At 50.8% G+C, this 27,008-nt stretch overlaps 8 protein-coding genes across 8 annotated transcripts; 4 read left to right on the forward strand and 4 right to left on the reverse strand.

Annotated features, from left to right (window-relative positions):
* Window positions 1-558: 558 nt before the first annotated feature.
* On the reverse strand, window positions 559-1,809 carry GCG54_00015447 (uncharacterized protein; the record flags this gene model as incomplete). The annotated part of the gene is made up of 1 exon (XM_045415231.1): window positions 559-1,809. The coding sequence occupies one exon, from the start codon at window positions 1,807-1,809 to the stop codon at window positions 559-561; it is 1,251 nt and encodes a 416-aa protein (XP_045259229.1).
* A 3,197-nt stretch (window positions 1,810-5,006) lies between these two features.
* Window positions 5,007-7,215, reverse strand: GCG54_00015448 (Efflux pump mokI; the record flags this gene model as incomplete). Its single annotated transcript, XM_045415232.1, has 8 exons — window positions 5,007-5,393; window positions 5,454-5,614; window positions 5,670-6,170; window positions 6,242-6,313; window positions 6,364-6,387; window positions 6,445-6,619; window positions 6,666-6,794; window positions 6,853-7,215. The coding sequence occupies 8 exons, from the start codon at window positions 7,213-7,215 to the stop codon at window positions 5,007-5,009; spliced, it is 1,812 nt and encodes a 603-aa protein (XP_045259230.1).
* Window positions 7,216-8,918: 1,703 nt separating this feature from the next.
* Window positions 8,919-10,791, forward strand: GCG54_00015449 (Lipase 5; the record flags this gene model as incomplete). The annotated part of the gene is made up of 4 exons (XM_045415233.1): window positions 8,919-9,176; window positions 9,232-9,338; window positions 9,394-10,526; window positions 10,604-10,791. The coding sequence occupies 4 exons, from the start codon at window positions 8,919-8,921 to the stop codon at window positions 10,789-10,791; spliced, it is 1,686 nt and encodes a 561-aa protein (XP_045259231.1).
* A 792-nt stretch (window positions 10,792-11,583) lies between these two features.
* On the forward strand, window positions 11,584-13,244 carry GCG54_00015450 (uncharacterized protein; the record flags this gene model as incomplete). Its single annotated transcript, XM_045415234.1, has 2 exons — window positions 11,584-12,474; window positions 12,639-13,244. The coding sequence occupies 2 exons, from the start codon at window positions 11,584-11,586 to the stop codon at window positions 13,242-13,244; spliced, it is 1,497 nt and encodes a 498-aa protein (XP_045259232.1).
* Window positions 13,245-14,703: 1,459 nt separating this feature from the next.
* Window positions 14,704-17,305, forward strand: GCG54_00015451 (Oligopeptide transporter 8; the record flags this gene model as incomplete). The annotated part of the gene is made up of 4 exons (XM_045415235.1): window positions 14,704-15,425; window positions 15,546-16,432; window positions 16,483-17,080; window positions 17,146-17,305. The coding sequence occupies 4 exons, from the start codon at window positions 14,704-14,706 to the stop codon at window positions 17,303-17,305; spliced, it is 2,367 nt and encodes a 788-aa protein (XP_045259233.1).
* Window positions 17,306-17,416: 111 nt separating this feature from the next.
* GCG54_00015452 (uncharacterized protein) lies at window positions 17,417-20,813 on the reverse strand (the record flags this gene model as incomplete). The annotated part of the gene is made up of 5 exons (XM_045415236.1): window positions 17,417-17,852; window positions 17,909-17,958; window positions 18,003-18,097; window positions 18,148-18,817; window positions 19,194-20,813. The coding sequence occupies 5 exons, from the start codon at window positions 20,811-20,813 to the stop codon at window positions 17,417-17,419; spliced, it is 2,871 nt and encodes a 956-aa protein (XP_045259234.1).
* A 1,285-nt stretch (window positions 20,814-22,098) lies between these two features.
* On the reverse strand, window positions 22,099-23,481 carry GCG54_00015453 (NADPH dehydrogenase afvA; the record flags this gene model as incomplete). The annotated part of the gene is made up of 2 exons (XM_045415237.1): window positions 22,099-23,121; window positions 23,176-23,481. The coding sequence occupies 2 exons, from the start codon at window positions 23,479-23,481 to the stop codon at window positions 22,099-22,101; spliced, it is 1,329 nt and encodes a 442-aa protein (XP_045259235.1).
* Window positions 23,482-25,075: 1,594 nt separating this feature from the next.
* Window positions 25,076-25,472, forward strand: GCG54_00015454 (uncharacterized protein; the record flags this gene model as incomplete). Its single annotated transcript, XM_045415238.1, is given in 2 exon segments — window positions 25,076-25,208; window positions 25,225-25,472. Coding segments are annotated over 2 exon segments (381 nt in total), but the record flags the coding sequence as incomplete, so codon positions are not given.
* Window positions 25,473-27,008: the final 1,536 nt, after the last annotated feature.

The following is a 27,008-nucleotide window of genomic DNA, read 5'->3' on the forward strand; positions in this document are numbered from 1 at the left end:
CTGTGACGCCGACGAGCTGCGCCCGCCAAGAACGAGTCGGACACCGAGCAGGTTTGCTTCGCCGTTGACTCAATCCGCAAAACACATCAGATACTGCCAGATTTGACAGGACCCGAGATTATCTCCGAGCAGTGTTTAAAGGGTATAATTAGGCTTGATTTGAGACCTTTACAGCCTGTGTTCTTGTTGGGCATGACCATACCAACCGTTACGGAGCCATCCGGTAAGATGGGATGAAGTTCCAAATGTTTGGATTCGTCCTCATGTGGGTGCTATTAATAGATTCACTCAAGGCTGTTGTGACCAGTGGAAATAATCTCTCATCTCATCATGGGATGATTTGCGGCAGGGTATTACGACGACTGGCCTTTTCCCCTGTCAATGGCAATCCAGTCGCAATACCGAGTACATGTGGTGAGTCGGTTTCGATCCTTGGCCGAGTCACGGAAGCTTGGACACACCTATCGAGACGACTCGCGGAGAACTCACGATGTGTCAAATGAGATTCGCATCTTTATTCGTGCAAAAGCAATTCTGTTTTTATTGGTGCACGCTATGTCATAATTCATCAGCCAGCCATCTAATGACGCGCAGTGACTCCATCACGCTTTGATGTCTCTGGCTCACTTCCCTCAGAGCGTAATTCCCCATCATCATCATCGGAGAGAATGAACCTCCCGGAGACGGCTCCGAAAATGCATCTGTATCCTGGCTGGCCCCATCCTGGAAATCATAGCTAATTGATCCATGCCTAACCGGGTATCCACCTTGATTCTGTCCCTTCATGTGGTTGATCGCAGGGTTCTCCATCGAAACGGCCACGAAGCGGCTCTCCGTGGACTTGTGCAACCGCTTCATCATTCGTGACAAGAGGAAAACAACAGAGTTGACATCCAAGTCGAAAGAGCTGACAAGGTTGAACTTGTTGAGGTTTCCCCCTGGTGTGCTGTTGAAGAATGGCTGTGCCAGGCCCATGTCGCTGGCTGGACTCGGGCCCTGGCTTTGCCGGGAGCACTGCAGACGTGCTCGCAGAGCTGAGAGCAGCTCATCGTAAGAGTCCAAAAGAACAAGATAGCATGTAATGAAAAGAGAAATTGTGATTGCGTGGCTCGGATTCTGCTGGAGCTGAGGGTCCGGCGCCGCGTACGTGGCAGCGGGCGCGTTGAAGCCGGCAGGGTCAGATCCGGCACCCCAAGACGAGAGTGGCGAAGCGGAGCGCCGGCCCTCCACACTGGGTCGGAGCTGCGGCAGGCCCTCCACGATGTCGATGAGGGTCTCAGTCGAGTGGACTGTGGTGTTGATGAGAGCAGGTAAGCTGTCCATATTTTGCGCCTTTGCTATGTGGCGGGCGAACAAGTGAGACTGAAGCTCCAGCAGGCGCTGAGTCGCGGGCTCCGTGGATTTCGGCTCATGTTCCGGTGATGACGGGAGGGTGTCGCATGCGAACGATTCCGGATGTCCAAAATCGCTTGGTTGCTCACAACTGGGCATCCATGCGTCGTCCGAGCCATTCGGGAGAGATCCGATGGTGGTTGGGGGAGTTAGTGGAAGCCCGTGGTCGGAAATCATGGTGCTGTCCTGATGATCCAAGAACCCCAGTGAATCGTGATCCATCCACTCCGTTGGCACCATCTTCGGGTCGTTATTGTGCAAAAGCCCAAGTAACGGGTCTTCGAAAGTCTCTGCCCAAGGTGCATCCTCTGCAGGATGACTTTGAATGATGCCCAACCCATATTGAAACTCGTTCGTATCGTTGTTTGGTGTTTGAACCAGTTCGGATTGGCTCGACTGAATAGTTGCGCTGGACATTGTTGAAGAGCGCCGGTAACTGGATGAAGGTTGCGGTTGTGGTGGTGGTACCGCTGCACTGGTGTTCTCCTGTCCCAATCTCTTCTTCGCTGGTCTGCCCATCCTTCTCGGCGGGCTGTAGAAGCAGTCAATCTGAAGGCGTTGACATCTCTCGCACTTGGCAGCTCCAGACTCTCTGGAGCAACGGCTCTTAAGAGCTCGGCAACGATCGCAGGCGCTTCTTTGTGAGAACAGCATGTTGGCGGCAAAGGTTCATGTACCTGCACGACAAATGAGAAGAGACGAATGATGTCAAAAGGATACCAAGTGACAACCAACGAAGCTTATATCTACTTCCTGCTTAGCCGCGAAGACCAGAGGCTTCAAAAATAGTCAACCTTGCCAAGATGCGCCCTAGCCACGCCAAGGACATCCGCGCGTTCGACTCATGTCGGGGTTCTTGCGCGGGGGCGGGGGGCCTTGTCAGATCTAGATGAGATGTCTCGGTAGAACCTGCTCTTCCCTTTTCGGTCAAGCAATCATGCGCATTGTCGATTTCTTATTTTAAGGTTTCCAGGAAACCACTCACGTATGATATGTCGACTCAGCGCCCATTTGCATGTCAAGATGCCGATCCGACTTGGCACACATTGCCTTTACCACTGCTCTGGAAATAAGGCAACCATTGGGCTGGTGACGGGGTTTTCCTGTAGGGCGGAACCGCTCCGTTTAGCCGCTGTACACTTTTCTCGATAGCTCCTAGGCTATGCAACATCATTATGTCCCCCCAAACCTTCTTTCAATTAGGGTCCACTGCAACAATCGTGAGGAAGCCATCCATGGCTTCCGTGATGGGGCTGACGAATTATCTCGTTTTGCGACAAAGGCAATTCCAACGTTCCGTGAAGAGCGGCGTACACGGACCTCGGACAAGTACTCAAGACCGTGGTTCGTCAGTTCTGTTCCCAAGACATTTTCAGTCAGTCAGACGTGCATCGTGACAGCTTTGTGAATCTTCTAAAAACAACTACTATGCCAAGACAACGACTGCCAAGACCAAAGCCTCAGGTGGGGGGATCTATTGACGACGAAGGCCAAGACATTTGATAGTGTCTAGTTTAGAAACAATAAGAGGGCTCAATGGCTGCCCAACGATGCGGTCATACAGAGGGTGTCCAAAAAGGTAAACTGGAAAGAGTCGTAGAGTCTTGGCAGGTTTGAGCTCCACGACTCGACATAGTGGTCCTGCCACACAGTCTTTTGAATCAATTTGCGCGAATAAATTTAGAGTTTCTATTCGGCCAACTGTGACATATATGTCAACTCTTCAAGGATGGCACTGACTGCTGGAGCCATCCGGCGTGCCGCCGAACGTGCTCGACGGGCACTAGCACCCGCCGCCGCGGGTTTCCCCCGCCGCCGCCGTCTCGATCGGCGGCAACGGCACGTGAATCCTCTTTTCTTGGGGGCTGTGTCTGAGCCTCTCGCGCTAGAACAATTGTCTGGAGCAAGGCTGGAGCTCTTGGCGAAGTGAGTAAATAGATTGAATCAAGAAACACCAAGGCCGCGCCGCTTGGCAAAAACGAGGGGGAACCAGCGGAAAATGAAAACCTTGATAGTAACTTGCTCACGGCGCGGGCTAACATCACCCAGACGGAAAAGTGCCCATCCATCCATCCTTCGTCGGCTCTGTGTTGCCTCTCACTATTCGTACACTAGGCGCCAGGCTTTGCCGAACTGGGGGGTAACAAGCCAGTGGGAGGCCCAAACAATCTTCGGCGAATTCCATCTCTGGACAAAAGACAACTCCGAAGCTGCGGGACGACAAGATGAACTCGTAGATCGCGCGAACTCTATCCCACAATACTCGTTTTCGCCTCTTGGGACGCACGTTCCAACGCTTTCCATTTATTTTGCGGGCGCACTTTTGCCTTCTCGAGTCAAGAGCGGGTCGATGAGACCCTGAACACCAATCGAGACGGTCAAAGCGCATGAGTACTGCCTTCTTGGCTCTCCGCGGGCGGGTTATCTCTCAGATCAGTTTCAGCATGCCTCGCGGGGAGGCTGTCGGGCTGGACCTGACTTGGTGAACGAACCGCTATTCAGGTAAACAGACGTCGAGCAGAAAAGCCACATGACTTCATCAAGGCGATGGCGGTGCTCAGCCTCTGCCGAGTGCTGATGTTCGGTCTTGGCAGCCGTTCACATATATCTGAAAAGACTGAGATGAGGATGGGCAGCAGAATCGACTGGCCGCTTTTCCGAAAAGAAAGCAAAGTCTTTGTCAAGCTTTCCGGATTTGCAAGAGCTCAAAGTCTAACGGCCGTCGCTCGTAGATCAAAGGCATCGCCGAAGACGAACAGTGGATCACCTCGGAGGAATGGCCCCCGGTGATCCCAGCGTCCGGCCGCTCCGAGAACGAACGATTTGGGGGTTGGAGAAGCTGGCAACCGTTCGACAGCTAGGGGCTGGCTGTACAGTAGCTTTGGCAGATCAGAGGGCTGAAACGCGTCAACTGTTCTGTTGGGACGTTCCAATCTCTGTGTACAGTGTACTACGTGGGTGCCACGTTGCGTGACCATAGGCACATGCCTAGCTGGAGCGAGGTAGGCAACTCTGAGCCCATCATCGCCTGTCGAGATTCCTCAGCGGCCTGCCTTCCTCCCCGCGCCATGCCGTCGGTAGCCACCCACTTTCCGGCGCATAATAGAATTTCGTGTGCCACGAGAAAGAGTCAGTTGAGCAGTTGAGCAGCTCTTGAAGTGTGGCTCGCCTAGTTGTTGACAACTTGAGTTGTGAGTAGTAGACGCGTCATGTGTCTTTGAATCAGTTCCTTCGTGCACAATTCCTTCTTTGGACGAGTCTGTAGCTGAAGCCACATCGCAACGCGTACACTGAGCGCACGGTTGCCCACCTCCACCATCCGACCATCACTTCTGATGCCTCGCTTAGCTGTGAAGGTCCACTTTCAACCGCTGAATCCGGATTCCAGGATTCGGAGTCAACTCTAAATACTGGACATTCAACCCATCGTGATTACTGTTCGGATCTTAGGTAACATGTATGGACTTCGCTCGTTCGCTCGGTGAGCTATCGGTGATTACCTGCTTTAGATGGAACCTTTGCACCGAGGTTGTTCAGTAATAGTATGACTAAGGCAATGCTATCTCGCTAACAGTAATTATTCTCAATCGGTCGAAAAACCTAAAGCTCTTCTTTTATGATGAGCTCGAGTCAGGTTTCGTAGGTTTCTTGTTGGGTCTAAGATCCTTCCATCCCATTCCCCATGCAAAACAGAATGACGCGATCGCAAGTCCTAGCGACAGGAAAAACTCCTTGTCGATGCTGGATACGTAGGCCATTAACACGCCTGGCAGTGCGACTTGAGCAACAACTTTGCGGAACCCAGTTGCGCCCGCTCCAATTACCAAGTCAGGGTCGACATCCGGGGCGAACACGGGGAGGTCTGCTTTCAGAGCGCCAACGAAGATGGCGTTGCCCAATGCCAAGGCGATGGCCGAACCCATGAACTGAGAGAATGTTACGAAGGACATTCCTTGGGCAATCTGCTCCGGAGGCAAATTGGCTTGTATGGCGATGCTTGGCTAGAAAACCCAGTTGTCAGTTGCCTTTCTAATATGCTCAGCTGAAACATTGCAACCTACAATTTGCAATACGACACCACGACCAGCTCCAGTCAGAATCTGGAACCCTACCCATTGCGCAATTGGTGTAGTTGGTGTCAATGTTGTGAAGAGCCCACTGGCAACGATTGTTACTGCGGTGCCTCCGATAGCCCATGGAAGGTAATATCCGAGCTTGCCCACTAATAAGAAAGTCAGCAAACTTTTGTCAAAGTCTGAGTTTGAAGTACAACTCACCTAGTATACCTCCACCGAAGGCAGCTACGAGCTGCGACAAAATACTCGGTAAGACGTTGACTCCGCTCTGGGAAGGCGTTGAGCCCTGGACTGCTTGGAAGTAGAGCGGAAGGAGATAGATCTGGATCATCGCAGAACCGACCATCGTGAAATTGGTTGAAGCGGCGCACCAGACCGGTCTCTTTCCTGCCATTGACCTAGGAATAAGTGCATCATCTCCCTTTCGATAATTCCAAGTCAAGAACGCGACAAACGATACTGCAGAACCGCAGAACATTCCAATGACCGTTGGGCTACTGAACTCTTCGTTTCCGCCGATCTCTAAAGCCAGAAGCAACAAAACAGCAGCTCCAGCACAAAGAACAAATCCAAGAAAGTCTAGGTATTGATGTAGCTTCGGGATCACAGCCATCGGACTCGGCTTCGGGACTTGATCGGGAATATCTGTCCAAACGAGGAGAGGCAAGACTAAACCGCCGATGGGAAGGTTGATGTAGAAAGCTGCACGCCATCATCTGATGTTAGAGCTGAACTCTTCTTCGGTAACCTTCAGCAGGTGTAAAGTTACTCACCCCATCTCCACGTGCTGTATTGCGTTATCACGCCTCCTAGAACTGGACCGAAGACACTTCCACTGTTTGCGACTTTACATGTTGTCAGCTTAGACCGTCAGGCGATAGTTGCAAAGACCTACGGCCAATCAGCAGTCCCGTAAGAGCTGTTGCCTGGTTGTTAGCATGTGATAAAATTGAACCAGAGGTTAGATCAAACAAACCTGGTCTCTTTTCCAAAGGTACGGATCCAGCGATGATTGTAAGTCCTCCACTCATGATACCAGCACTGCCCATTCCCGCAATGACCCTGCCGACAATCAAGATCATCGAAGACGTCGCGGCGCCGCAAATCAGCGAGCCAAGTTCGAAGATTACCAGAAACGTGAAAAACGACCACTGCGACTATCAGCAAAGGACTAGTATATGCACTCGCTTCTCTTACTTTAGAGCTAAAGTAGCGATAGATCTTTCCCGTCAGGGGCTGAAATGCTGCGTTTGCGAGGTGATACGCGCTTCCATACCAGCCAATATCTCCAAGAGAGTGGAATTCATCGGTAATCGCTGGAATTGCCTATGACAGGATTAGCCCTAAAGATCTCTGGTGACCTTTCCATGCAGCTATGGCTTACAGTGACAATAATCGAGCTGTCGAGGAACATGAGCCAGCAGACAAGTGTCACGCAGGTCATCACCAGGAACAATCTGTATCCAGACAAGTACTTAGGCGTTGGCGGAACTACCAGAGCCGACGATTCATCTTTCTTCTCGTTCTCTGGACTCTCTTGAATCGTTTCTGTGCTCATGTTGATTGATTTCTCTTGAATGAGGCTAGGACTTCTGGTCTTTTCCTCCACGAATACGGATGGGAACGTGTCTGTAGAGGTGAGGCTCAAGTCTATGGAGAGCGTCTGACGGTCGGTTATGGTGACAATGCTACGCCTTCTTACCGTTGAGGCTCTAGCCACGGAATAGGCGTCTGGTTCGCGATCCATGGCGCTAAACTTCCGCTTTCGATCAATCAAAAACCTCTAGGTGTAACTGTCCCCTCCAAAAATGGGACCTGAATACTTGGCACCGTGGGAAAAGAGAGTTAGGGCGCGCAAGGAAAGGACGGTCTAACGGTAATATCTTTCTGTTCCCTTAAACCCTGGACAAGGCTTACTAGGCGTCAGCTCGGTGTCGGTGTACGAATTATGCGACTGTTAAGGATTTAAACTTTGCACAGCAATCTGGACTACCATGACACGAGGCGAAATTATGCAAAAAGGGGGTCATGAGTGTCGCAGACCAGTAACCCACGACTCGTGAGTCGTGTATTGTTACATGGATGGCCATTTGTGTCGTTCTCGGCTGCGTTTCTGCCAGAAAGTCTATTGCGTTTGGCCCGGTGGGAAGGGCCAGGACGACGGGACACACAGGCGTGAAAGTGCCCATGGCTGGCGGAAAATTATCCCCTGACCTTTTTGCGCCATGTTCCCGGCCGAGTTTCCGCCACACTGAAGTCGAAGAGAGGAGGTGGGTGGTGCACGTGGCCCGTCAACTGAGGTTGGAGATGCGACAGTCTTGATTCCTTGGCAAAATCTCAAGGCCATGGCTCTGGGATAATCTTGAATTAGATGAACGAACTTGCCTAGGTTGGTTGCAGGTACGACTTAACTTTTAGATGCGAAAGCGAAGAACATGATCGGGGGTCCGCAAGTCAGCTTTGCTTGTCGACAACTACCTCCTGCAATGTAGTCATAAGGTTCAGCGGTACGCAGTCAATGGAAAGTTACTTCACATTGCAATCAAGTAATAGCGTCTCGGACTATCGGCGCCCACCGGAATTATCCGAGAGATGAGTTGATAGACTTGCAGGGAAAGGGCTTCCGTGAAGTCTGTAGTTGTCCATGGCATATACCTGCTGCCTTTGGTTAGAGCCATCGGTTTCAAAGAGCCATAGTCTCAGCGGTAAAGTCTTACGATAATCTTCGAGGTTACCCTAAGTTATTTGCGAAGTCTAGTCGTTATCAACAGGGGGAAAGATATGCGAAGGCGATCCGAATAGCACACTCGGGACCTGGAAGCCATCGGCACTATTCGGCCCTCGGAAGTTGGTCCCGTCTCTGTGAGTACAAGCACGAAAGGGGTTCTCCAAGGTTGACCACAACTAATGATATCTATCATACCGTAGAATCTCTTTCAAGTCAGAATCTGCTGAAGTAGGTGGTCTGTATCGTCACAAGCCCTGATACTGTGTACTCCCCCCCCCCTAGCTCAATTAAGGCCCTGCTGAGACAGGTTTTATGTCCAATGAGATAGGTGTGCAAGGGGGTTGCAGGGGATGCGGATTCCGACTTGAACAAGATTATACGGTGTAGTCTTTCGACCGCCTTGGAACAACCTACCTCCAAACTCGAGGTCAATCAAGTGTATGCCAATCCCGATCTTTTTGAGTGATGGTTGTTCCGCAGGATAAAATCACGACGGGCGATGATTGACTGTTGGCTCGTCATATCGCGGCAATCTGACTCTTATCGCCACGCTCCCGAGCCTTATCATCGGCTATCTGCCATAGTAGTCGGCTAGTTGGCACATCATGTAGTATTCGGAAGATCACAACCGAATGTAAACAAAAGAACTGCTGTTGCCGGGAAAATAATCCCCTCGCTTTGTTTCCTGCCAGGCTTTCATCTGTCGATTTTCGTGATTGAAGATGTTGCCACTGGTGTTGTTAAGCAGTGTGCTACTGCTCGTGGTTCGACGGGTAAACGCAGGACCTGTTGTTACGGTACTTAACGGGACTTACGAAGGTTTTCACCTGGACAACTACGAACAAGATGTCTTCCTCGGAATGCCATACGCTCAACCTCCAGTTGGAGATCGCCGCTTCAAAGCACCTGAAAGTCTGAACACAACCTGGCAGACGCCCCGATCAGCAGTCGAGTATGCTGATATCTGCATGCAATACACTGTAAGAGCTAGTAAAGTGAACAACATGAGTTGAAAGCTGACTGTGCCTACTCAAGGCTCCTCCCAGCTACCCAATGTCAGAAGACTGCCTGTCACTGAACGTCATCCGGCCGAGCGATCACAACGGAACAGAGGCTCTTCCTGTCGCAGTCTGGATCCACGGGTATGTTTTGGCGCCCCAATGTTGCATACCAAGACTGACACAGTATCTACTGTAGGGGCGGCCTCTACGCCGGTTCATCTAGGGAAACTAACTTGACGAACTTCGTACGACAAGCCAGCGCCGCTCAGAAACCTTTGATTGCCGTCTCCATCAACTATCGACTCTCAGCCTTTGGGTTTCTCTGGGGGTCCAATGAGCTGACGGCTAATGGTTCTGCGAATAACGGCCTTCGTGACCAAAGGTTGGCTTTGAGATGGGTCCAAGAGAACATCGCCGCTTTCGGCGGAGATCCACAAAAGGTTACAATTTTTGGCCAGAGTGCAGGAGGTCTATCCGTCGGCAAGCATCTGATTGCGTACGGTGGTAGGGACGACAGTCTGTTTCGCGGAGCAATCATGCAAAGTGGCGGTATGGCAGAGAAGTGGCCATATAACATCAAGGATCCCGTTGCGTACACCGAGGATCTTTACCGAAACATCACGGAAACAACAGGCTGCGCTGACAAGAACAGCCCGTTGGAGTGCCTCCGCAGTTTACCTGTTGAGTCCTTGTCCACCGCTCTGAATGTCAGCAACACACCTGTATTCTCGGGTACCGGCCTTGGACCGTGGCTTACGCAAGTCGATGGTGATTTTCTTCAGGATGAGCCGACTGCATCTCTTGACAAGGGCCATTTCGTTCGTGTACCAATCATGTACTCGACGACAACAGATGAGGCGACTGTCTTCATGTTTGGTGGACCTGTTGACACCGACGACGATTTCAAAGCACTTGTTGCGGCTGGCGGCCCAGACGAGACCACTGTGTCCAAGATCGAAGCCTTGTATACCAGTAATACCACCGGACTTCCCGCAGTATATAGTCCCTCAACGGAAGACATTCAGTTGTACGGAGCTCAGTGGAAGCGAGGGGTCATGTTCCATACTGATGTTGTTGAAACAACTTCACGACGAATGACTTTGAAGGCCTGGGCTACTGCTGGACAAAAAGCATTTTCAGCTCGGGTCAACCTCATACCTCCTAGCACCACAGCCCGTTTAGGTTCGCATCATTCCATGGATCTCAACTTTATTTTCGCAAACTTGGACCCCATCACGTCCAACCAAACACAATTCGCGACAGCCTCCAAGCTCATGAACGGAGCTTGGGCGTCGTTTGTCTCAGAACTTGACCCGAATCACCACGGAGGTATGTTTACTTGGCAGGACTTCCTATAATGAGCTGCCGTGCCTTTGTAAAGAATAGTTGCTAACAGGGTAAACAAGTTTCTGACGCGCCATATTGGCCCACGTGGACTGGAGATGTCGCAAATGGGACTGGGAACTACGGAAGTAACTTGGTCTTCAATGCCAACAGCGATCCTACGTCGAATTCGTATCTCGAGCAGGACGACTATCGGCTATCCCAGACAGACTACTTGGCAAGCGTTATGCAGAGCCAGATGTACTACTGACCGAAAAGAATAGACACTAAAAAGCAGCTGCAGACTTGGCAATTACCACTTTTTCGGGTCCCTCAAACCTGCATGCATCCCACATCATTCTGCTTGGCGTCTTTGATGAAAACCGACTTTCGCTCGTCATCCGATTCGGGAGATTGTGACCTTCTCCAAAAACTTTAATCTCTGCCCCGGAGAGTGGTTCGCGCCAAGAGGCCTTTGCGTCCTAGACACTTGGCAGATGCCTACAATCCCACCGGGCTACTGGCAAGAATACGAACACAATTTCGCATTTGAGGTAGCCCAGTGGACATCCCTCCGGAACGCTTTATGAGTGCAAGGGACTCCGTGCCTTGGTAGCATGGCGCCAGCCAAAAGTTGCACATGAGATGCAAGGGACGCCATTCCGTCCTCCGCTACTGGTTCACACGTGCTTTTTTCAAATTGCTTGGCGTCGGCATTCCAGCCGATGGGATAACGTGAATGCACCGCTGAAACTCAATAAAAATGAGCAAAGGTTCTGACAGTAAACTTTCGGTTTTCTGAAACGCTTTCATCCTTCTGAGCCCAGCCACATCTAACTTGTTGAAGTCTACGCCACACTATGAAAAATTCTGTTTGTACTTTGATTAATGCCTACCTGCTACTGAGCATCGAGTTGCTGTTCACAATAACGAGCAAATTCCAGAAACGCTTGGCTACTTAATCCAAGTTTCAATAGACACGAAAAAGTGAGAAACGCACACCTCCAGCAAGCCTTTCATATTATACATCATCTGAAGTCTTTCTCATTCGCGCATCTCAGTCATGAGCCACTGGAAGCAGCCTATCGCCATGAAGCCAAACGAATCTAGCACAACAAGCGGCCAAATCCTTCATTTAGACCCAAAGGATCAATGGAAGCCCATCGACTACATACGTAACATCGTATTCTTCATCCTCCGGCATCCAGTACGAGAGGATATCTTGCGAACTTCTCTCGACAACTTGATACGAAACCACCTCCCCATCCTTGGTTCCAAGATTCAGTCCGATGGAAAGCAGGGAGGTCTGTTTTGTCAGCTCCCAACACCTTCCCACGATGGCCTACTTTTCGGATGGTCGAGCCGGCGCGTTCAAACAACTCTGGCTGCAAGCCAACTTCTACCCGCATCAAACATATCAGGCAGTCAAGGGGTCATATGGGGGAAGTCAATCGTCGATTTAGAGAAAGAATGGACTCCAACGACCTGGCCAAGAGCACGCTATGAGGATAAGCCAGATACCGCAACATTTCTTGTGCATCTGACCAAGTATGAAGATGCGACTGTTGTATGTACGAACATTCCACACGCGATTGTGGACCAGCTGGGATTCTCTAGCTTTGTGAGAGCGTGGCTGCAAGTAGCGCGTGGGGAAAAGCCAGCTCAATTCCTGCAACTTGAACGCGGGGCTCTAGATGGTCCAAAAGACATAAGTGAGAAGGAACTGCAGAGAAAGGCAACTTACAGAGTCACAACTGCCAAAGAGAGAGCTGGGATCTTACTGGGTTTCATCCCGGAACTCATCTTGCAACCATCCGAAACCCGACGACTCTTGGTTTTCCCTGAGGATTTGATCGCCAACTTACGTGAGAAGCATCAAGCAAAGATAGCTTTGACTCACGGCACAAAGTTGCAGCTGACGAATGGGGACATTGTCGCGGCTCTTCTGTTGAAGGTGAGACCTGTGATCTCCACTCGCGTTGCTATAACGATGCTGATGAATATTCCAGTTAACTCACTTGCATAGAAAGAAACCAAAAATGATCATGCTGACTGGAGCTGTGAATGGCAAGTACATGACTTGAGGGGTGGGTAAAATATTGATAAACTAACGTTGAGGCAGCTCGGGGTCGCCATCCGGCACTCATGGCCGAACAGCCATACCTTCACAATGCAATTATGTATAGCACAGCGCATTTTTCAATCAGTCGAGACACTTCCGTATGCGACATAGCCTATCACAATCGACTTGCTGTTATCGAAGCTCTCAAGCCTGAGAATGTCGACCGGGCTTTTGCGGTAACTCGAGAGATAGCTTTACGCGGGTACTCTATCCATACATGCGAACCCGGAGAGCTCAGTTTTACCATCACCAACTGGACAGCAGCTTGGCACGGGATTGATTTCTCTACATGCCGTGATCAAGCTGCCGGCGAAGACGAAGAACTGGTGGCAGACCCAGAACAGCATGCTGAACCACAGCATCTACCCACACCATCACCGCTTGTATTTGGTCACTCGCTTCCCAGAGGAAGGCCTACCAGATGTAAGTGGGATCAGATTTCGCTGCAAGCTTCTGATGTGGCTAATTATTGGCCGTTAGTCAACGCCCAGATCATGTGCAAAGCGGAAGGCGGCTATTGGTGCGATTTCACATCATCCACCAAGAACATGGCCCTTGTTGACCAGCTTATGAGTGTTGACCCATTGCTGGAGTCAATATAGACCTTGCCTACTGGACTTGGTTTTTCTTAAGCCGGTGGAAGAAATTATTGAACAGAGGCGGAGTTAAGCAGTATGGGGAGGTTCAGACTACGCCAGAGTTGGGGACAAGAAAACATCATTAGATCATCAGACAGGCATAGATACATAAGAAGAATTCAGGTTGCTTGTCGTTATACTTAGCACGAGGAATTTTGCCACTGCTTCAATACCAGGTCTGCTTAAATGCCATCGGCTGGCCAATCCCTGCTCAGTCTCACATCCCAGCGGTTGGTCGATGACACCACTGCATTGCCATCCGCAACAGCTCTGCAGACTGCAGTCAGCATTTGATATGACTGAGGCTAATGTGAAAAGGATGCATCGAAGTTTGCTACTATAAATCGGGTTCAATGTTATGATCGAGACTGGAACTCAAATCTCTGCACAAATACTGTGTATGTGTGCTGCCCCCAGCCAGGAAGTCTCGGTTGACCCCATAGGGAAACTGCTACATGTTTGCTACATCGTATGAGAATCCCCTTTCGAGGAGGAGGAAAATAAGCTGGGGGCAAACCGACTGCCCTACCATTCATCAAGTCTGTGTCGAATTCGGCAATGCAACAAGGTATCATCGAGTTTCGGTTAATACCGGCCGCATGCCCATCTTCACCGGATCCAGAAGTTGAAGGTGCGCGATGAACCAGGCGTACTGCTACGTACAACGAGTAAGAGGTCGGATCCGAGCAGCGCTAAAGCGCGCCGAAGACGCGTGGAAAATGGAAAATTTGAAGATAAGGCCCCAATCAGAAGGCATTGCTCAAAGACCGTGTCCCACTGTATCCATCTCGTTTAAACTCTTTAGCGGCGGTGGGTGTGCGAGGTTGATCCTGACTCGATGAAGGGCACTTTTGCCGATGGCGCAATTGCTCTTATGTACGACTTTGATGAGAAAGCTGACCAACGTGAGCGAGATTTTGACTTTGCCACCCGCACCTTGAGTGAATTCGCAATCGAGGGCATGATCCAAGAACGAGTTGTGATTGAGGCGGTTGAATCCGAGGAGGAACTTTTTGTAGGAACACGATCCATCGTCGACATCCCCGGCCATCCCACGTAGGCCCGACTTCAATGGGACCCTGCCACACCAGTCAAATGCCCTAAAGCCAAAAACCCGAGCCGCAGATCCGGGCGAGGTCGTGCCATCGCGCGACGCAGGCAATATAAACATGAAAAACGCCGATGACACCATCGCAGAGATCCACTGCGTCTAACCGTTCAAGGTCACCTCCCAAATCTGGAAGCTGTTCGGTGTTTTCAAGACTTGCGGGCGAACATGTTCCGTCCTCGATATAAGATGCATCAGGCAGCCAGGGTTGCTTTCGGGAGAAAAGCTTGTGTCCCCCAGGCTTGGCCGACTTGGCTCCCGTGTGGCGTGCTTTTCCAAGAAACTTGGCGATCAGCCGCTTGAACGACATCCGCCATGTCTCCCTCATCCACCACACAGCCCACGGCCGTTAGCGAGCCCAAGGCTTCTGGCAACGATGCCATCTCCGCCGAGACTCCCCGCGATGGCACGCCCGAGAAGACGTCCAGCGAGCGCGCCGCTCCCTTCGCCGAGGGCGACATGGAGAAGCCGCCTTTTGTTTTTACGACGCAAGCAAACGGATCCGAGGTGGCATTTGACGAAGATGATCCGCGATTGAAGGACATTCCGCCTTACGTCCGCCGTATCGTGAGCCTGTCCGACGACCCCGAATTGCCGACACTCACCTTCCGCTACTTCGTCCTCACCATCATCTTTGTCATTCCCGGAGCGTTCTTGAGTATGATGAGCCATTTCCGTACCACCTACGCGCCGTACTCCGTCTTTTTCGTGCAGATCGCTTCCAGCTATGCTGGTGTTTGGCTCGCCAAGGTTCTGCCTGCATGGCAAGTCAAGCTGCCATTTGGATACGGCTTCAACCTGAACCCCGGGCCATTCAGCGTCAAAGAGCATGTTCTCGTTACAATTTCTGCCGCATCTGGGGCGACTTACAACCTGGGCTACACCCCGGTTGCCATGGCCGAGCTCTACTTCAACTCCCGCATCAACCCGGCGGCTGCCATCTTCTTCATGTGGGGCATTGTCTGGACGGGCTACTCTTTCGCGGCTCTCGCTCGTCAGTTCCTGATCTACGATCCCCAGTTCCCATGGTTCACTGCGTAAGTTCTCAATTCCTTCATGCAATTCGTCTTTTGTGCTAGGTCGTACTGCGCATTTTTACAAATCCAAATTTGCGACGCAGGGCAAATCCTTTATGCATCAAGCTGACTTCGACTCAGTCTCTGCCAAACTGCTCTTTTCGAAACGCAAAAGAAGCAGCGCGAGAACCCTACTGCTGCCTCTCGCAAGCAGACCAAAGTCTTCTTCCTCGCTCTGGCCGGCATGACTCTCTGGCAATTCCTGCCCGAGTATGTCTTCCCGATGCTTGGTTCTTTGGCCTTCCTCTGCTGGGTTGCGCCCAACAACGAGACGGCGAACTTCGTTGGTGCCGGTTTCGGTGGAATGGGAATGCTCAACTTGTCCCTCGACTGGTCCAACATCTCGAGTAGTGCGAGCTTGTTCTTGACTCCCTGGTGGACCCAGGTTGTCATGTTCCTGGGCTTCGCTTGCAGCGCCTGGATTCTGATCCCCGCTGCCAAGTTCGGCCATCTTGGAGAGTGGAACAAGCACCTCATGTCCAACCGTCTGTTCCTCGAGAACGGAACATCTTACCCAACCACCTCGTTACTCACTGCGGACGTCTCGTTCAATGAGACAGCTTATCAGGAACTTGGCCCCCCATTCATTAGCACTCATGTCCTCTGGACCATGTTTTTCGATTACGCAAGCTACACGTCGGCATTAGTGTGGGCTGGACTCTTCGGCTACAAGACCATCAAAGCCAGTCTCGAGAAGTTGCGCCAGCGCAGCAAGAGCGGAGCTGAGATCAGCACTCAATACAACGATCAACTCAGTATTCTGCAGCGCTCATACAAGGAGGTCCCCATGTGGTGGTTCTTGGCCCTGTTTGCCGCTTCCTTCATTTCTCTAGTCACTATTACTGCAACTGGTCAGATGTTCATCCCGGTCTGGACTTACTTCGTCGCAATTGGTACTGGAGCCATTTTGGTCGTTCCTTTGGGGTACCTGTACGCCTTGTCAAACTTCCAACTGGCAATTGGCACTGGTATGTCGAATTCCATTCCTTATCACGCAACACAAATTAACGGAGCATAGTCAACGAGCTATTGTATGGCCTCATGGTCAACTCTGTCAGCGGCTTCAAGAACCCGACCGGAGCTTCAGCCTACGGTGCCATTGCTGGAAACGCTTGGTACCGCGCGCAGTTGAACCTGCAAGACATGAAGATCGGTCATTACATGCATTTACCACCCAAGACTGTCTTCTTCTCTCAAGTATTCGGAAGCTTCTTGGGTGTTCCGATCAACTATGCCGTCGTCCGCTGGGTGCTTGACACCAAGTTCGACTACCTTACTGGTGCTAAGGAAGACCCTGCTCATCAATGGACTGCCCAGTCTCTTACATCCAACCTCACCATGGGCGTCCAGTACGTGCTGATCGGGCCTCGTCGCCTCTTCCAACAACACATCTACAAGGTTCTTCCGTATGGCTTCCTTGTCGGCGCCTTTGTCCCGGTTCTGATCTTCGCTCTACACCGCTTCTTTCCACGGGCCAAGTTCCAGCTATGGAACTCGACCATCTTCTTTTCCACCATGGCCAGCTTCTACGGCAACATCAGCACCGGATACTTCAGCAGTTTCATCGGTGGCTTTGTCGTCATGTTCTGGGCATACAGATATCGCTACGATCTTTGGTAAGTGGCCCAGCATATTATTTCACCGTTTTCGCGTCACAAAGTTGCTAACGCCATATCAACAGGGCCCGATGGAACTATATTCTGGCGGCAGCCTTTGATGCAGGCTTCAACTTCAACATGCTGTTGACCTTCTTGTTCTTCGGCGCAGGAAAGATTGTCACGATGCCTTATTGGTGGGGTAATAACGAGGCCAGCTCTGAGAGATGCTTCGCTCTCAGCTAAGTTCGGTTTGGCATCCAACTTTAGAGATGTTATAGCCGATCAAATGTGATATTTTTGAACACACTTTCTGGTGCCTTCCCTCCAGCGTCCTTGTCGTCAGAGTTGGCTTTGTTACAACACTTCATGACCATTACCCGTCCAGTACCCAAGCCCCCCATTCTCAAATATCGTTTCGCGAACGACAAAGGAAGCACTCATGGCTTCCAGTTCGTCGGTCGTCGGCTCTGGACGATGCACCTGTCTATCCGGAACAGATTCGAAGAGCTTCAGTAGTTGATGTTGCTGTATGCGTTTCCAGTCCCACAGCACGTAAGCCCGGTCTCGAAGCCAATCGTTGTGGTCGAGCATCAGCCAAGAACCCACCGGCTGACTTTTATGCGCTGCATACCAGGCTTCACACGGTCCTTTGTCGGCATCTTCGTCCATGCCGCGACTAAACACAATCGATAGCAAATCACCTTCATCGCGGCCTTCTGACCCAGAATCGTCATTGCAATAGGCACGAAGTACGTCAAACAATGCCCCTGGACAATTGGCCCAGCCTATCCTGGAGCTAGATCTTAGTATCTTGTTCCTGGCTTGGTATGAAGAATCCGATTTAACCAGACGCCGGAGAAAAAGGATTCCTTCTGCCATCTGTTGTTCAGGTGAGCCTGTGCACAGTGTGCGAAGACGTCATTGGAGTACAACAACTCACCCAGATTTGTCTTTCGTCATTTTTCTTGCCACGGTGAAGGTAGTCGACGTTCAGTTCACCAAAGAGTACGTCGTGGGCGATAACATCAGTACTGGCTTCAACGCTAAATCAGACCTTGATTCCTTATCAATCGCGAGAAACATACCCTCGGCAAACCTCGATTCCCAGAATTCTGCGACAGAGCCAATCTGTTCATTTTCCCAAGGTGGATTCCTTGAAAAGAACTTGACGTGTGCTGTATTGCCCAAGGGGTCCCTGCGATCTTTGTACATGTCCCTGAAGAGGGTGTAGAATAGCTCGAGGCGATAAAACGCTCGGCAAAAGTTGTGACGTTCCTCAACTGACAAATTTGGTTTTGTGATAACTTGGAGCTGGTCTGAGTGGAGGCGTCCCCAAGACTCAGCGGCAAAGTTGGAGGTAAATTCAACAATCGCTTGGTGCCTTTTTGACATTTCTTGTCGATGGGCAACTGACATTGCCTGCATGCGGCTACCTAAAAGGGATGGTTCGTCATACAGAGTGTCGACTAGGTCGCGCACTGCTTCGCTCTCGATTTCGCGGGGGTGGTGAAGACGGAAACGAGATGCCTCTATGACAGCCACGGCGTAAGGAAGCAGGGCTGGTGTTATCTGTTGTCGTAGGATCGCAACGTCGATTCCATGGATTTGGTTGAACGAGTTATAGATGTGACGGCAAGTTAGCAACGCTGCGGTTAGAGACTGGAAGTCATCCAGACTCCCGAGGATGGATGCTATGAGCTCACACGGCAGCGTTGTGAGAGACATGATGCACTGATGAGGTATCTGGGTCTCACACTGGTAGTGCGAGTAGCCATATAGGACGGAGAACGTAGTATAAGACCGTGTCAATAAAGCTCCATCCCAAGCTGATGAAGAGCTGAAGGCGAGAAGATCGATCAGTGCATCCAGCCGCACGTCAGCCATCAGCTGAGTACAGGGCGGCTGCCTAGGCTAAGCCTCATTCAGCTGGGCCCATTAACCAATCAGCATGTAAATTTCCTGTTTGGCATCAGTCGGTGTGTTTCAGGAGTTTGAATGTTTTAGTCTGGAGAAATCATTGCGACGCAAGCCTGAACTTGATTGATTCGTGGTTGTTACTGACAAGTAGTAACCGTCGCGGCGAGCCATCTGATGCCGCCCCTCTGCTACCTGGCGAGGGCTAATCCCCAACGCGCAAATACATGTCTTCAATCTCTGGCTCATACAACCTCAAAACCGCTGATCTCTGAACATTACCTTTACCAGCCAATGGAAAAGACTTGTCTTTCGTGCCAAAAATGATCTTCTCCTTGGCCAATTGCCCCGCGGCATCCATGATGGTGTTGCCTCTCTCGACCATGGGCAAAATGCTCTGCAGGGGATCGTCAGGCAACACAGACGCATCGTCAACAAGCTGTATCACTGCGCAGACAGTCCGCTTTCCAATACCTCCAACGACTGCATACTTCACAGCAGGATGCCTCTCGATCTCTCTTTCCATAACCACAGGGTTAACATTCCACCCAAACTTTGTTACAATCATGTCATCCGCTCGAGAATAAAATTTCCAGTGATGCGCTTTTGTCGGGTGCTTGGTGAAGAGGTCGTTGCTGTGGTGTACATCTTGGCTATTGGTGTGCCACCAGACGTGCTGACGCTTCTCCGTGTAAGGATTCTTCACGTAGACCAACTCATATACGCCGTCTGTCCCTTTGACTTCACGCGGCTCCCATTTGAGGCCACTTTCCTTGTCGTTCAACAACAACCAAGCCCAGTCTTCGCGGTCTGGAATGTGACCAAATGCAGGTCCTGCCTCGGTAGCCCCGTAGAAACTCTGGAGGCGGACCCTAGCGGACAGTGCATCGCCTGCGGGCTTGCTGAGCGCACCCCCAGCAAAGAAGATGTATTTGAGTTTCTTTTCGACCAAATCCAGGAGTTTTGGTGACTTTGCAATCATCTCCAGGTAGATTGGTACGCCACTGAGGCTATCGATATCGGCGTGCTCAATCACCTGCTCAAGGATGGCAGGTGGAGTCGGACCACTGACGATGGGCCCCAGCACCATCTTCTTCTCCCGGTAAAGGGGATCAGTCACTCCAGTGAAGAGACCGAAAGGGTGATATATCGGTTGGGTTTGGTAAACACTGGTCGACTCAAGCAGCAACTTGGCGTACGGCGGGTGGCCATCTAGGTCTGGAACAACCTGGTGCAGTTCGCAGACGCTGTAGGATCGGTTGGTCCAGACAATTGGCTTAGGAAGACCTGTAGTTCCCGAGGAGTGGCCGATAGATATTGGGTCGTCGCACGCTTCTCTCCAGGACTTTGTGTAGGGGTAAGGCTTTGGCGGATTGCCTTCCTCCAAAAGGGTGTCGAGACTTGGAACTTGGAAGACTTTCATGGGTCTTTCTTGTACAAGGGAGTCAATCACTGCTTCTACTCCCTCCGTTCGCATGACAGTGTGGCAGTTGGTCTTTTCGCAGAGGTGAAGGTTGAAGACCTTGCTGTTGAAGTGGGAACAGAAAAGGATGCTGTGCCCTGTTTTGATACCAGCGATGAGGGTAATGATGTACCTCACATCAGCGAGGCCATAGTACATGACTGTCTCGAAATCGCTGCTTTTGCCGATGTTGTTGTCGATGTACCAGGCTAGTCGATCAACCGCAGTTGCGAGTTGACGGATGGTGATGTTGCGAAATCCATCCCGTGCAACGTTATTGCTGATGGCGTATGAAACCCAGGTGCGGTCAGGCTTTTCTGCCAATGCGTCTGCGAGGGCCTGCGGGATCAAACGTTGCTCAACTTGGCTGCCCATAGTGACTGATTGCTACAAAGAATGCTGAAGGAAGTGCCTGCAAATAAGCAATTGCATCTGGGGTCTTTCTCCATGGCAAGTCTTGGGGGCCATTTAAGATATATCCCTGAAGAGGGAGGGGGTGGAAGGCCATGTGTCAAGCTTTCCACTCTTTTTTTGCTACCAGGTTAGATCAACAGAGAAAACATATGCAACCCGAAGCTTGTATGAAATAAGTGCTTAGACGATCTCACGTCAGACCAGGGGGTTGATGTGTTCGTTACGGATATAACGGGTACTTTGGTCACAAAGGATCATCTGGCTAAGCGACAATTCGACCAGATGACGACGCTAGTGTCCCCAGTTACGAGCGCGTCTTCTCCCTTCCCCCGCAATATTGGATCCCACTGGTACCTAGTCTGAAAAACCATTGAACTGACTGAATTTTGGTCTTCTCTGGTAAGACTTGAGCCACTTGTCATATTCGACAATTTGTATTTGTTCTGTGATCGGCACATTCACAACGCAGCTGGGGCAGATCGTGATGCTTACCGCCACCAGCCCTTGCTCTGTCATCGACTTCCACGTTGCACTGACTGGGCCCTCTAAGAGCAAATGCACAGTCATACTGTGACGCCAAATCCCCCGAGCAATGCTGCACTCGCATGTTTCCTGCACCGAGTGATTTAGATATCATGCACACCTTCCGAACATGGGTCCTCGTGTCGGCAAATTTCCAAGCGGAGACCATCCATCAAATAGCTCACGTAGCTCCGCGAATGAGCTTCCCGTAATCCTGGACAGTACATAGAGCACTAGGATGTAGATCGGCGTCTCAGTTCAGACCCAAAGAAAAGTTAACCAACGGAGAACTCGATTTCCGAAGGACAGCGAAGTAAATGTGTGGCTGCTTACCTGTATTGCTTATTCTCAACACCAGATTGCTGAAGCATGACGATCGCATTGCACACATGGTTAGTTCATACATGACAGCAATGCCGGCAGTCTCGACGGGGCAACAACCGTTTGGCTCGGTACTTGAGTGGTGCTGACAACCGTTTCAGATGCATAAATATGCGATCAGGCGTGGCTCACGAGTATCTAGAATGCTTACTGGAGTCTCGGGATAGCTTGCTGCACTCAACTTAGTTGGTTTCATTATATCAGAGGCAGAAATGTTCTCTGTGGTCTTACATGGAGTCCTTGCTTCGGTATTGATGAGGGGACTTCTTGGACTTCTAAATGTGTGTGACCTCCATGTAGGTCTCTACGTAAAGTATGAGGATACTATATAAATCTTCGGACTTTAGTCCTCATACGCGAGCATCTCAGGCTTCTTCGGCACTTTCTTGACTCTTCCCGTGAAACCCCATCCAATCTGCTTTGCAACATGGATGTCAACACCCAAGTCATCAGCCCATTGCCATACAAGACCTGGGTTCTTTTGGAAACCTCGACCGGCAGCAATCAAGTCCAACGGAGTGTCCCCTTCCTCATTAGAACCCGTGATCAGCTTCTCGGCGAGGTTGCCGTCTCTGATAATACCCACGGCGCTAACAAGCATCTTATCTCCAACAGCCGCTTTGATCTTCTTGGCCATGGGTGCTTGGAAGCCAGCGCTGGCAACAATCTTCTGTTGAGAATGATTGCCGCCGGTAGACACATCGAGCACGTCTACCCCGTGATCCGCAAGGATTTGAGCCAGTTTCACACTCTCGTCGACGGTCCAGCTTGGGCCGTTCCACTCCGGGTTGGTATCAAGCCAGTCGGTGGCACTGATTCGTACAAAGAGTGGCATGTCCTTGGGAATAACCTCACGAACAGCATCAACCAGTTCGATGGCGAGACGAGTGCGGTTCTCGAACGAACCGCCGTATTGATCTGTGCGCTTGTTGCTCGCCGGAGAGAGGAAGCTGGAGATGAGATAGCCATGCGCGAAATGAAGCTCAATCACATCGAACCCGGCGTGAAGAGAGCGGTAAGCACCCTTGACAAAGTCTTGCTTCAGTTGATCTATCTCGGCGAGAGTCATCTCCCGGGGAGTAGCGTGCTTGTCGGACCAGGCAAGATCACTCGGGCCGGCCACATCTTGAGGCCAGCCTCCAGCCTCTTGACCAGCAAGTGTCTCGAAGCCCAACCAGGGAGCAAGAGTTGATGCCTTCCTACCGGCGTGCGCCAATTGGATGGCGATGAGCTGGTTCTGGCTGTGAGCGAACTCGACGTGTTTCTTCAGAGTCTCAACATGAGCATCGAGCCAGATGCCAGAGTCTTCCGGTGTGATGCGGCCGTTAGCTTGCACGGCTGTGGCTTCGACCATCATGAGGCCAGGCTTCGGGACCGTCAGTCACTACAACCTTTGAACGGGATGTGATGGGTTACTTACTCCGCGCTGGACCATACCACCGTAGTGAGCAATGTGCCAAGGGGTATGGAAGCCCTCATGAGCGCTGTACTGGCACATGGGACTGACCCATATGCGATTTTGGAGGGTGGCACCTCGAATTTTCAATGGGGTGAAAAGCTTGGGAATAGGCTCTCCGGAAGGCTGGGGGTCAACAGCACTGCCCGGGCGAGGGTCTTGCTTGGGAGAGAAGAACGAGCAATTGTCGGCAGCCTCGTTGAATCGCCCCTCTTCGGCTTTTACGCCGGGTTGAGATTGAGTGATGCGATGAGTGTGGTATGCAGACATCGTGAATGATTCTATTCTCCGAAGGTTCGAGAGTGTTAATGTGTGATCGTGAAAAAAACGCTCTCGGTGAGTGAGTCTAAGGCGAATCCGATTCTAGATTTTTTTGACTGCTGCAGGGTGGAAACTTATTTATACGATACATTGTGGCAACTATTGTGACAAGCGTTGGAGCTGTTAACTAATCGACGAGGTTCAAGTTGTCCCAAAAGTGGACACTTGGTCGCACGAAACTATGTACCCGACGGCCCGACACATCTCAAATGCGGAGCCTTCACCATGCCAGGCTTTCAATCGACTCCTTCGACTACAAAAATCTGTCGATTCTCCACCGACAACTGCCGTCTAGTACGGGTAGAGAAGATTACCAAGCCGGCGAACGGACCAACTCCGTAGCCGCCGGTCTTTCTTTACGGATCAACCAAGGCGTCATGCAACTCCCTTCAGCGTCTTGCAGTGGGAAATAACCGAGAATTCAATCCTATTGCTAGGGAGAGGGCTATAGCTTTATAAGCAGACAATGCTCCCTGATCTCTGTCCGATGCCGGTGGGATGCCTATGCGGGATCGGGCAGGATCTGTTTGGCCACAGCCAATGATGAAACAAAGATCGTTCAACAAGCGGATTCCTAACGCCATGAGCTCGCTAAACTACGGAATATATATTCCTCAGCTCCACAAATGTGGCTGCGCGTGTACGAAGTATTTCGTCCGTTTGCATTGGTTGTTACGCGTGAATATCTTCTTTTCACACTTGAGTTACAACTCGATCTAGACTCTTCCCCAGATTATGATATAAGTCTGCGGCAGGGGCCTTAGTTCTCTCGTTGCGCCAAGCTTAAGCGTTCATGATTGCGGTCGCCAACGCGAAGGATGCATAAAACTTCGGACTTGGAATGTGCGCGCGATTAGATCGACAGTGCCTTCAAAACGAATAAAATATTGACAATGAGACCAGCTGAGTTGTCATTTGTCAGCCTACCTCGATGTCGCGGTAAAGAAGACTCGCACGTCTCCGCGAAAATCGATTAGAAAATCAGCCGAGATGAATTTCAAAAAAGTTACCTAGGCATCATAATCTTATGAGTCTCCGACTTCCACGGCAATTTTGTCTCATTTGAATCTGAGGCTTCACACAACTTTCTTCTATTGTAGCCGCTGGAGGTGTCGTTCCGATGAGTTCTATGACGTACGATCTTGAATCAAAACCAAGAGTGTTTGCATGTTGCGAAAGTCAGTTAACTGATTGTCAAGCTGGAATTGCGATGTTGATATCTTGGAGCGTGCTATCTGGGCACCAAAATACCGAAATTTCGCGTTTTGGTCACACTAGCTTCATCACTATCGGCCGCCGTGACTGACGACGATGCCCGATGACTCACCCTCGGACCACACAAAAGGGTGCCCCATCGTTCACATCCCATTCATGAAGACAAAGGAAACTCCGGGGTTCGTTTCAAATATTGTGTCTTCCACTGTGCCATTTTCCCCATCAAGTAATCAGCTTGGCTGTCCTCAAGAGGAGATGATACAACCATATCAGTCGCATAATGGTGTGGCGGACTACCCTTTACCCGGAGGGCTAGTCATTAGCCAGATCATATCGGCTTAAGCATTGGAATTCTGGACACCCTCACTCTCAGATCTACTCCAATGATGCGTCAATCTGGACGCTGAAGCATCTTCAATTGACTCTCGGGCACCGCTGTCTAAAGCGCTTTCGCCTATTGAGTATCGCTCTCGTCAGACATCTCAGGAACCGACCCGTTGGTCTCTTTCTTCGTCCTCAAAGATCTTGCCAAATCAAACAACAATAATAGCACTGCTTTAGCGATCTTCCAGCTCGGACAAAATCCCAAAGAGACGCATAGGCACAAGATGGAGGTCCGCAAACTCCTTGTTCGCCCGGCTCAGAGAGGTGGCGGTCTTGACCGGCAGCTCATGAATTTTGGCGAAATGTTCGCCCGCAATGGCCTCGGCAAGACATTGACTTGAAGCTTGGCTACGTGGAATGGGGCGTCTGTCCGGCTTATGCGCAGAACGCACTTGGGAGACTGCATGACTGCTCTTTCTTTCTGAAGATGTTACAACTTACAGGGTAAGGCGTCGTAGCGGGGATTGATGAGACAATACATGCTGCTAGAATAAGATGTACTCGCTGGCCAGATGAACCAACACAGCCTTGCGTCGTAGCTTTTGACATTCAAAGAAATTGACCACGTCTATATTATGGTTTATGAAACAGGCAGTATACGTGAGAAGTCAATGATGACATCCCCAGAAGGACTTGTACGCATAACCCCGCGTTCTCTTGATTGCCAAGGCATAATTAGCCCGTCTAGAGATGCTCTCGGTTCCCCCAAGTTTCTCGACGTTTTCCTCCCTTCCCGCTCGAATTACTCGATTCATATCTGATGCCAACCATAAGCTCACCTGAAAGAGCTGTTTCTTGGGCGTGACAGGGGGATGCGGGAAGGTGCGACACCAGATCATTACCCTCAGATATCGGCACAAGAGGAGTTTTCGCGAGATTCCACCAAGGGCGATCGATTCTCCGTCACGGTAATCGGTCCGTAACCTATTACTCCCGCTTATGGCGTGTAATCTTTTACTCAAGTGAAAAGATCACTCTCGAGGCGAGCACAATGGAGCCCTGTTTTCGACTCCGCGTGCGTTGTCGTCCAAGTGGAGCAACGGGGTTACGGCACGGGCGAGTTCGATAGCGGTCCGGGGATTGACATCCCATTCGCAGTGGGTCTCATAGATCGCGAACTTGATATTGGGGTCTTGAGAGTCTTCCTATGCTGGGGTCATAAAGTGGGACGCTGGTGCATACGCGTTTGTTGGTCTTGGTATTGCCCACGACTGGAGGTCGCCATCAATCGTAACAGATATCAAGCCGCGATCACCTCATCAATATGGCGGATGCCCGAAATCAGAAGTCGGGTTCACACTTGTCTATGACAGGTGGGAAGATTAGGCATCTGGGACCGGAAAGATGACTGATTGCGCGCTCTTGCGGCAGACACTGATTTGGGGGAAAGAAGACGCCAATACTGTTTCCCTCAGGTTAGACGTGTTTTTATTGTCAGTCATGGGGGGATCTTCTAGTAACTGCCTGTATACTGAATCGAGGACCTTGAGTACATTTGGTTTGTGCGTATTCTCTCGTGCATCTACGGCTAGACCAACCAGTGCATCGGGAAATTGACGTCCATAGCACCACACAATAGCTGACAGAGCCTCCCGTACCTTGCTAGTAGTCTGAGGGAGTCTGTGTACAAAGTCTCTCAGGGTACATAACGTACTTCCTAATTCGGTCGAGAACACGAAGGCCAAGCCACACTTCCGAGAAACTCCCTCAATCTGCCTCACGACCCACCATGCCAGAAGTGACGACAAAGCAGACCGCCAACGGCTGTTTGACGAAAACCAGCCTCTGATGGCCACAAAATAACGCTCTCAAATTTGAAAGAGGAACGCGTTTTGATATTACTTGTCCGGTGTCTGGATCGTGTTACATTGGGCTTA

Source organism: Colletotrichum gloeosporioides (genome assembly GCF_011800055.1).
Source record: "Colletotrichum gloeosporioides strain Lc1 chromosome Unknown consensus_79, whole genome shotgun sequence".
NCBI classification, from domain to species: Eukaryota; Fungi; Ascomycota; class Sordariomycetes; order Glomerellales; family Glomerellaceae; genus Colletotrichum; species Colletotrichum gloeosporioides.